Source organism: Dipodomys ordii, unplaced genomic scaffold (genome assembly GCF_000151885.1).
Source record: "Dipodomys ordii isolate 6190 unplaced genomic scaffold, Dord_2.0 Scaffold33, whole genome shotgun sequence".
Taxonomy (NCBI): Eukaryota; Metazoa; Chordata; class Mammalia; order Rodentia; family Heteromyidae; genus Dipodomys; species Dipodomys ordii.
In genome coordinates, this window is record NW_012267249.1 from 8,034,808 (window position 1) to 8,045,478 (window position 10,671).

At 51.3% G+C, this 10,671-nt stretch overlaps 1 protein-coding gene across 1 annotated transcript; it reads right to left on the minus strand.

Annotated features, from left to right (window-relative positions):
* Positions 1-458: 458 nt before the first annotated feature.
* Positions 459-10,671, minus strand: Tal1 (T-cell acute lymphocytic leukemia 1). Its single transcript, XM_013016754.1, has 4 exons — positions 10,529-10,671; positions 6,758-7,198; positions 5,425-5,519; positions 459-3,924 (listed from the first exon to the last, which is right to left on the minus strand). Exons 2-4 carry the CDS (start codon positions 7,195-7,197, stop codon positions 3,476-3,478), a joined length of 984 nt encoding a protein of 327 aa, XP_012872208.1. The 5' UTR covers position 7,198; positions 10,529-10,671; the 3' UTR covers positions 459-3,475.

Consider the following 10,671-nt stretch of genomic DNA (forward strand, 5'->3'; position numbering starts at 1 on the left):
AAATCCTCAGGTAATACAGAGGCCACCACAGCTGGCTTCCAAAGCCTTTGACCTCTGTGCCTGAGCCTCAGGTCTAAGAGCTTCACCTTCCATGGTCTCATCAGAGAATCGGAGCCACCTATGAAGACAGCGTAACCTTTTCTGAGCCTGTGCTGGAAGCAACCCCTCAGCCATGAAAGCTGATCCTACACAAAGAGAAGGAAGCTTTGGAGTTGCCCTGGGCTGAAAACATGGGCATAGGATACTAAAGTAAGGCCCCTTTGGGAGGCCAGGAAGGAGGAGAAAAAATGCAAACCATGAGAGGGAGCCTTCTTCCTTTGTATCAGGACTGCCTGCCAGGGTAGGGACTTCCCACTTCCTAAAGAAGACAGCCAGGTCGTGGAGGTATCCCTATTTCAAAGGAGACAGGTTCTTAGGACTAGGGGAACAAAGAACAAACACAATACCTGGACCTTTTGTAAAACTTTTATTTAGAAATCTTCCCCCATATAACCTTATGTATGTACACATCATCATCATCATCATCATCATCACATGGGCCTTTTTGCTAAAGAGTCACAAGCCCATCGTGTTGGCCTCTGAGCTGTACAAAGGTCAAGGTACCCGGAGCAGTTACTCCTCTTCTGCAGAAAAATGCAGAGACCAACACAATTCATCACATACAGTACAACAATGACGGAAAGTGCTGGGCCCGTCCACAGGAACAGTGCGCTATGTACACAGGCAGGTGAGCCATCGGCAGAAGGTCATGTACCACTGAAATCACAAGTATGGCTAGACCTGCCCAAAAGGCCGAAATAGCTGTCGGCTGATTATGGATGCTGTGCCATTTCATTGTATTTCTGGAGAAAGAATAAAAGCTGTACCATCTTATTATTTGCCACTGCATGAAAAACAACACAAATTCCTAAACGATGTGATTCCTCTTCTCATTACATTTTTGTTTTCCTCAAAACATTTTATGCACAGATATTATGAATCTATTATTCCTGGAATGCTGCAGTTTATTCATGGGTAAGAGAAGGCAAAGGAAGAGAAGGAAGGGTATGGGTTGTAGAAGATCAAAGAAGTGACCATTTTTCTTTAGTTCTTACAAAGACCTAAATAAAACCTCACCCCCTCCCACTAGCCAGACACATATGGGGCAGCTGTGTTCCACTTTCCAGTCTGTCCATGTTCTCTTTTCATTCTCACTTGTTTCTTGCTTTGGACTGAGACACAAATAAATGAAAACAATCTTGATAAATTAAGAGGATCTAGAAAACTCAGGCAAAAGCAATTTATAATCTCAATTACCCAATGTCAACTGCCCACGGTTTGGACTTTAACCTCACTGCAGGTTTGGTATCGAGAGGGCAACAGAGCCTCTCTTTTTTTGGATGCTAGGTCAAAAAGAATCTAGAATCTCATGAACCTAGAATCTCATGCGTGCTAGGCAAGTGCTCTACCACTGAGCAATATATACCCTAGCCCACAACAAAGGTCTTTATGGTCTCAAAACACTTGTACTTTCATTACCATATTTATTCAGTCCATACCACTGCCCCAGGAGACAGTCTAAGTCAAGGTATTTATGAGAAACTGACAGTTAGGTGCCTTATCCTAGTCACACTGCAAATCTGTAGAGGTAACTAAAGCTTGACATCTTGACAGAATGCATAGTCCATCTCATAAGACCCAACTACCTGTCCTATTGCATTAAACCAGATTTCATTCATTCCCAAGCCAAGATAATCTACTAGAGGTAAACACAGCCTTAGAGCCTAGGACAGTGGTTCCACCTTCACAGGGGTGAGATACTGCATAGCATCTCCCAGAATGCTTCAATAGTCAGTCATACTGCTAGAGAACTGGACCTCACAACCTAACTAAAAGGGGAGAGGGCAGGGATCATTCCTTGTTTGCTTAAGGTTGTTTTCAAGGCCCCAGCATGGTGGGAATAAGCTACTGGGTTAAGGCTCAGAGCAGGAACGGTTTCCCACAGCCTCAGTGATGGTCCCTGCATAACAAAAATTGGCCACTGGATATTTTCACTAGCCAGAGCCTAGTGGAGGAGGGTTACATGACTTAAGAGTACAATGGGAGATCCACAGGACTTCAGTGCAGTTTATTCCATGGGCTTGGAATAAACTAGGCCTAGACTTCAGTAAACCATGACCCAGCATCTAGATCAACACAGGAGATAAACAAGGAGGCAGTGGTCCACACTACAAAAGGATTTTCTCCACCTTACAAAAGAGCTTGTAGTAGTTATTTCTTTTTAAATGGATGATTTAAAAAAAAAACTTCCTGTACAACTTTTGGAAGGACATTCCTATTGTATTACATCAACCTCCCATCTGCACCTTTGATGAATGAAAACTACACAATTAAGGGATATTTAAGGTCCTGCTAATGAATATGTATATATTTGGGTCTTCATCAGGGCCTGGTCTCTGACTGGATTCTCCAGGCCCTACAGTAGGGCTGTAAATCCTGGGTCATATCAAGGCCTAAAGAGTCTACTGATAACTAAAGTCAAGCAAAACTTCCAAATACAAAGAATTGGACAGAGTTAGCACTTAATTCAGAAGGAAGAACAAACCACCAACCAACAGACAGACATCTTGCAGGAGGAAATGCCCTCTGAGCCTCGAGAACACACATGGGCTGCAAGTCTCCCAGCATGCACGTGCCATCGGCACACTGGCATCTGCCCACCAACATCAACAGTGATGTGCAGGAGTTGAAGTTGTTCAATTTCCCTTTCCCTTTCCTTGCCTTCGCACAAAGCCCAACAGGGCATATTCATCTCCACAGCCACAGGATAGGAAGGCAAGTGTCAGTGGGAAAAAAGCAGGTTTCTGCTTCCCCAGGATAAGAAGTCAGGGCTCCTGAATTTCCTGACTCTCTGGTCCAGCTAGTCCAGAGCAGGCTGTCAACCAGGCCCTGAAGAAGGCACCTAGAGGCTTGTGAATCCACAGCCGCTGGCAAGCCGGATAGAGCAACACTAGACTGGATAAAGACTGGGCTCAAAATAATGGACAGCTCTTGGGTACCTATACAATGGGACAGAAGCAGCCACAGAAGCTACTTCAGTCAGCTCGGGAGGGGCTAAAGACAAGGCAAAGGTTTCTGGATACCTTAGGTGATGGCTGACAACTCCAGCTTTTAGCAAAGGCAGAGCTCCAAAACTCCAGGCCAAAAGCAGTGACACTTAAGCCCCTTATTTGGGAAGTCTTAGTGACTTTGGGGAAGGGAGAAGACCGTGCCATCTTCAGAAAAAGTACCTACCACTCCACTCCATTTTCCTGTTCTTCCTCTGAAGCAGGAAATAGAAAAGCCAGCCCAGGGTCAGTTAGGGCTTCCCAAAGTTCAGACTGGAGGGAAGTTCATCAAGTCTACTGCCCTGCTTGTCAGCCCATGGTACCCAATGGTCCACCATTCCTGTGGCCTAAAGGCTCCTGTTGGCTGGTCCTGGGCAGTCCTAGACCCATCACCGTGGGCCGGCCCCATCAGTGGCAGGCAGCAGTGAGGGGTGGAGGCTGCGGGCAGTGTGTTTGGGTGCTGGCTCCTCTGTGTAGCTGTCCGGACTAGCGGCCCCATCCAGGGAACTGCCACAGCTGGAGTTGGGAGAAAGCACGTCCTGCAGAAGGTCATCTGGAGGTGCACCACCCCCTGCCCCACCACCAGCAGCCCCCACCACGGGGTCCTTGCCAGGCTTGGCCCGCTGGATGCCCTCCTCCTCCTGGTCATTGAGCAGCTTGGCCAGGAAGTTGATATACTTCATGGCCAGGCGGAGGATCTCATTCTTGCTGAGCTTTTTGTCTGGGGGGTGTGTAGGAATCAGTTTTCTAAGCTCTGCAAATGCCCCATTGACATTCTGCTGCCGCCATCGCTCCCGGCTGTTGGTGAAGATCCGACGAGTGACTTTGGTATGGGGACCTGAATCAAGAGGACAGAGGTTAGGAGAACAGGTGGAGATCTCTCAAAGATTCCACCTTCTGGGAATCACCCACTTCTTCTTCCTCTCAACCCAATCTGTGTACCTCATCTCTGAGACCTTCCTGACAACCCCTTAGGCAGGCCCCCCTCATCCTCTCTATGATTCTCCATTCTGACTGCTTCTGTGCTTGGTTCCTTATCTGGGTTATGTGTCATTTGAGGACACAGTGATGATTCAGGACCTATTCCAAAGCTATTCCACTGCTGTGAGGCTGGTTAGGACTCAGCTGTGTAGTTTTAAGTGAGCTGCTTAACCTCTCAGAGCTTCACTTTCCTCCTTTGTTAAATAGAAACAATGCTGATCTCATGGGTGGTGGGTGAGGATTAAATAAAACGAGCACATCCATACTGTGGACACTATTGTGTCCACAGCATATCATAGGTATCCAACAAGTGGCAACTACTATTGCTGTCACTTACACCCACTACTTCCACCCTTTGAAATGACTTCCTGAGGACTATTAGCAATATGCTGTTGCTAGGAGCATGGTCATGAAAATGACACAAACTTCAGACTTAGGTGGAAAAGGTGTTTACTCTCCCCTCATAGTCCTCATAGTTTCCTAACAGGCAGGAGGAGCTCAGCACCTACCCTAAGCCAGGCTCTAAATAAATACTTTACCCCATTTTCCTCTCTGAGGAACAACATGATGAAGCTGAGCTTCTCCCAGAGCCCCTCCAGGTCCACACCCTCCCTCTGCTAGCTCTAGCCTCAGTGCCTTTCATAGGGTCCCAGACTGCCAGAAGTCCTGATAGCCCAGGAACTCAAAGTCCTGAAGCTCTGAAAAACCTGTTCTCCTGCTTGGGGTCTGTGCCCCAAAGACATTGGGTACTCATCAGGAAGAGGATGAGCGTCTTCTAAGTCTCCCATTTCTCTATCCCCTCCTTTATGGTAGCAGTGCTGCGCCTTCCTCTGGAGGAATCAAAGACCCAGGGTAGACTCTGGTGTTCAGAGGAAGTCTAGGTCTCAATCCAGAGCATGTAACAGGGACACAGAACCCCTCCATGAAGAGACTTGGGTGTAAAGCCTTGAAAGCACAAGTCCAGAGCGGGAGCAAATTCCAGGCTTTTAAGTGGACCTGAGGAGCGATGCAGGGACTCCCTGGGGGGTCACAGGTTGAAGCTGGGAATGTGGAATGTCTCTGCCTCGCCCCATATGCCCCATATATATCTCAGCATGTAGGAGTGGAGCCTAGGCAGGGCACTAGAAGTGACTTCAGCTTTGGCCTAAATGCCACTGCGTCCCTCACCATGCCTCCTCTCCCCAGGACCATGAGTGTGGCTCTCCCAGTTCTGGGACAAAAAGCTTTGGCAGTTTGGGGTGCCAAAGTGGCCTCTTACTTGAGGGAAACGTGCATAATGTCTGATTCCCCCATACTCCCACAGAGGGTTCTAACCACTGTGAGGGGGCAGTACATAGAGTGAGCAGTGTAGACTCACCATCCGTAATCTCCATCTCGTAGGGGGAGGGTCTCCTCTTCACTCGGTTGTTTGTGGTAAACATAGGGAAGGCATCGGGCTCCCCAAAAAAACCGCTGTGTAGGGATTACAACATCACATTAAGATGGGCAAAATGACTGTAGGCTCCTTCCAGGGTTTAGAGCCTCCTCTCCCTGTAAGGCAACCCTGTTCCTTCAGCACTTGACTTGGGGATATACGAATTAACAGAAACTCACACAGACATCCACACAAGCCAAAGAAGGAGCAATGCATCCCTCCATAACACACACACACACACACACACACACACACACACACACACAATCCACTCAGACACCTCAACTCCCAAATAGGATTTCTGCACAGGCATACAGTCTTCATACCTGATGGTATACAACTCTAGCACCACAAAGGTGCATGCTCTGCCTTCCTGCCAATCTCAAAATACAGTTCCCAGGGGACTGCACACTGGGTCCCCTTCCCAATAAGTTCTCTGGGCCATCATACCACCCCAAAGCTGTTTCTCACACCTTGCCCTACCCTCTACCCTACCTCCCTCTACCCTACCTCCTCTGCTTTTCCCCATCCCAACCCTATCTCCCCTCACAAATCACAGTGTCTGGGAAAGGGTAGACTCCTCACACCAACAGTACAGATGCTGTACTGTGGTCCTGGGAACCACAGCTAGTGACTAGGAGCAGAGGGGCTGAGAGTGAGGGAGCCCTCTGTCCTGGGGTGGGGCCCAGGAGGGGATGGCCAGCCAAAATTCAGAAACAGGTGTTAAGCCAGGTGCCAGTGGCTCCCACCTGTAATTTTAGCTACTCAAGAGACCAAGATCTGAGGATCGTGGTTCAAAGTCAGTCAGCCCCCAGCAGGAAAGTCCATGGGAAGCTTATCTCCAATTAGCCAGCAAAAGGCTGGGAGTGGAGGGGTGGCTCAAGCGGTGAAACAGTAGCCTTGAGGGAAAACGCTAAGGGATAGCCCCTAGGCCCTTAGTTCAAGCCCCAGTACCAAAAAAGGGGTGGTGGTGGTGGTGTCTGCAGCCACCCACTCTCATATATATCCTTCGTTCCTGCCTGGTCCTCCCGCAGCGCTCAGAAGTAAGCTCGGCCTCTGCTCGCACGAGGACACACTATCCCGGGGCCCACAGGGAGGGGGGAGTCCCTCCCAGAGGCGTGCACCCCCACATCCCAGCGCGCGCCTGCCTGTCCCGCCAGCCCTTCGCTGGCTTCCTCTTCCACCCGAGCGGGGGCTCCAGCTTCCAGACTGGCAGACTCTGGCCGGGGTCGCCCCCACGAGCAGAAGGGGAGCCGGGCCCCACCGCGATGCTCACCTGCCCAGCGAGGCCAGCGGCTGGCCCAGGCTGTAGAGCAGCGCGCGGCCGGGGCCGGCGGGGGCCGCCAGCGCCGGCGGGCTCAGCTGCACCATGCGGCCGTCCGCCGGCAGCTCCGCGGGGACCGAGGCGGGCGCGGGGGCCGGGGCAGGCCCGGGAGGTCGGCACAGTTCGGTGGTGGGCACCCGGTGGCGCGCTTCGCCGGCCGTCGCCGCCGCCGCCGTGTCGCGGCCCTTTAAGTCCCTGGTGGCGCCGCCCCCGCCGGCCCCGCGCGCGCCCAGCTCGATGACCGGGGGCTCGGCGAGGGCTGCGCGGCTCGTCTCCTTGGCGACGCCGTTCAGCAGCACCAGGTGCGGGGGGGCCATGCGAGTCTCGGCCGCGTCCGGTCCCTCGAGCGGGGTATCACTGGGTGCCGCCTCGCTGGGCGGCCGCTCGGTCATCCTGCGGACAGACAGACAGACACAAGGGCGGATGCCCGCTCTCACAACCGCCCCGGCCCACCTGCAGCGACGTGGGAAGCGGCGGGCAAACAGGGCCACGTGGACGGCGCCCTCCCCTTAACCCCGCACCCTGCGTCCTCAGCCTGAAGGCCTCCGCCCGCCTGGGGCAGGAAAGGTGGGGAGAGGCCGGGAGTGGAGGGGAACCCTGGAGGCACTGAGGGCCAGAAGTACAGAGGTGTAAAGAGAAGGCAGAAGGAAAGGAATACCATACCGCCAGGGAAAGAAAAACCGAAGGGAATAAAAGGAGGAAGGAAATGTGCAAAGGAGAGAAAGAAAGATCACCCGGTCTCTGGCCACAAGGGAAGGGGAGGGAACAAACCCCCCACCGACCTTGTGCTTCCCGCCCCAGCTTTTGCTTTTGGCGGGGAATCTATCAGGCACGGGTGGGGTGCTTTTAGAACCACCCTTCACCTCTCAGCAACGGCAGGGGCAGGCACGCCAGGCGTCTGCCCCACACATACTCTACGGGACACCCAGAAACTTAGTGGAGGGGAAAGCAGGAAATGAAAGGCCCCTTTCAGCCAGAGCTGACAAATTTAGTATTAATAATCTAGAGAAGCAAGTCCACCTTGCCCACATATTTTCCTAGATGGGGGAGGTGTCTACACAGCCAATCCCCCCCCAATTCTGTGTGCAGCTACCCTACCCAGAACAGAGAGACAGCCCAGAAAAGAAGATCTTGGCCCTACAATCCAGTATGTTCTGCCCCATTCTGCTCTGTGGGGATCCATCCAACCTGGAAGGGAGGATCTGAAAGGGAGGCCTGGCTGAGGTGGTACAGCCCATCCATTCAAATAGTGCCCCCCAGAGCAGTGGGGTCTTGACTCCCCCTCCAAAGGAAGGAAGCATCACACAGGCCATAGATCCATCCAGCACCTCTCCCCCCATCCTGGTGTATCCTCTAAGACCTGGTGCTATCCTCTCATTCTTTCTTTCTCTCTGTCACTCTGTCTCTCTCTCCCCTCTCCTCTCTTCTTCCTCTCTCTTTTTCCTCCCCTCCCCCTTCACTCTTCCTGGAACCTTCCAGTGCTGAACATTCACGCTCCAAGATGAACACAGCCATTTGGCTTGCCACAACCATGCTAGCTTTCTTCCATTACTTCCACTTCATCCAAATGGAACTAGACACTGGCAAGAACGGAAGTAGAAAACCCCGAATCCAGAGTTTGGAAGTACTTGCTGCTATTTTAAAAAGGAGGAGGAGAAGGGGGAATCAATTCATGGGGCATAGTAAGACACACACACACACACACACACACACACACACACACACACACACACACACCTGTAATCTCAACACTCCAGAGGAGGAGTCATAAGGATTGTGAATTTGAGACCAGTCTAGACTATACAACAAGATCCTGCCCCAATAGATAGGCATAAATATTGATTATATAAGTATGTATAATCAACTTGAAAGGCTTTGTAAATGCTTAAAATAGTATTTCTGCTCTTATATTTATACAACTGTTACTTTAAGGCCATAAAATAAGTAAATGTCCAATTTAGCTCAATACAAAGTCCACTAACTATTGGTGGCAGACACTGAGCTCCCATTCTGCCACTGAATTGTCTGGAGCAGAGTTGTCCTGGGAAACATCTCTCCTCCTAGAAAGGAAACTAGACCTCCCTCAGCCTCCTCTAGAGCCCAGTTCTTTGCCTGTAGACACCCACAAAGTAGAGAACTGAGTTTAAGACCACAATGCTGTTCTATATCTCCAGCCCCAACCCCACCCGAGAAGACAAAACTCCTCTAGTTTTGTACACCAGCTGCAAAGCTAGTGGGTCTGCCATGCTTCATTGTAACCGAGTTTACTAACAGAAGGGAGATTTCTTAAAATATCCATATCCATAGAATACCATAAACAAGGCACCTAGGCCTCTGGAAATGAATCTCAAGTATGCTAGCCATTCTAGCCTCCCTCCTTCCACTCAAAATATACCAGAAATATCCCAACCCCTGCTGAAATGTAGAAATTTGAGGTTACCTCATTGCTACCACCATCGGTGTGCACCCTATGATCAGTGCTTCTGTCTCAGCTTTGAGTTTCAAGCGTTCACTGCAATCACGAACTGAGCTCCAGTTCCGTTCTGACACATTTATACCCCTGATTAATTCTGCCGCAGCAGCAAAAGCAGGTTCCCAAGGGACAAGGAGAGCACATACTCCAAATGAGTTGACCCTGGCCCCAATGCCCTCTGGAGATGCCTATAAATATCCCTATTTCCAAGGCTTCTAGCAACCACTCCCTACTCAGGAAAACCCTGCCTTCTCTTCTGAGACAAGAATTGCCCCAGCCATGGGTCCATGCCAAGGAAGAAGCCACCAAAAGACTCACAAAGCACCTATGGTTATCTGTCCCTAAACTGCATTAAGTGGGGTTCCATTAAGATTACTGAAAGCCTGGGTGACTTACTTATTTGCTTTTATTTGGGGAAGATCGAGAAGCAGCAGGAAGGTTTAGGACTGGATGGCACTAGAAGAGAGCATTTGATCATTACAACCACCCTCTTTGTGCAGCAGAGACCCAGCTTGAAACTCACAATTTTGGATCCACATCCCCAGTTGCTACATGGTCAGAATGGTGACTCCTGGGATCTCCCTCCTGGGGACAGGCAAGAAGTCTTCAACAGCTGTCCCCACACACTCCATCATGGAAATCTTTTAAAATTAAATAGCTTCAGCTTGTTGAGGGCTAGAGCCACTGCCTTAGACCGGGTCTCAGTCCTGCCTATCCTACTCTCCCCCAGAGCACCTTGGAAAAGCCCCAAACTTGCACAGCATCCTGCGCCTACAAGGGTGGAGGGGTGTTCCCGCTTGGCCACCCTAGGCCTCCAGCCCTGCGTCTGGGCCCACAAACGGGGGTGGGGGGGAAGCCTGTGCTAGCTTGCATGGCTTCGGCCTTCCTGCTGGAGCTGGGAGGTGCAGAGCCTGCACCACCCGGATGTAGCCTCAACAAAGTTACCGGCTTTGTGAAACGTCCACTAAACCAGACGATGGGAGCGGCCTGAAGGATTTAGTCCAACCAGCTGGTTTTACCGGAGGCCGGAAAAAGGAAAGGGCCTTGCTGCTCCGAGGCCCTGAGGTAGCTAGTAAGCAGTCAGATCCCCATTCCCAGCCTGGATTGGTCCCTTCCTCTGAGGCTGACGTTCAAGACCGGGCTCTCCCGGGTCCCGAGCCTCCTCCACCCCAGGCGGGAACCCCAAGGCCTTCCTGTGCCCCAGTTCCACCGATATGGCCCCTCACCCCGACTCACACACAAAACCTCACCTGGGGCATATTTAGACAGACCGGACCCTCTGAATAGAACCTCCACTTCTCCGCCGAGAGGGGTCCAGATTGGGATGGGGGGAGTCTGCTTCCCCCCACTCGCTGGGAGGCGAGGAGTTAGTTAGGCTGCGCGGAGGTCCTGG

What these genes read in the sequence shown, in the direction of transcription:
- Tal1 (XM_013016754.1), bottom strand. Translation starts at nt 7,197, where the DNA reads ATGACCGAGCGGCCGCCCAGCGAGGCGGCACCCAGTGATACCCCGCTC. An exon ending in CCGCTGGCCTCGCTGGGCAG is followed by an intron (nt 5,520 to 6,757) that starts GTGAGCATCGCG and finishes ATCCCTACACAG; the next exon opens with CGGTTTTTTTGGGGAGCCCG. An exon ending in CGAGATGGAGATTACGGATG is followed by an intron (nt 3,925 to 5,424) that starts GTGAGTCTACAC and finishes CTCTTGATTCAG; the next exon opens with GTCCCCATACCAAAGTCACT.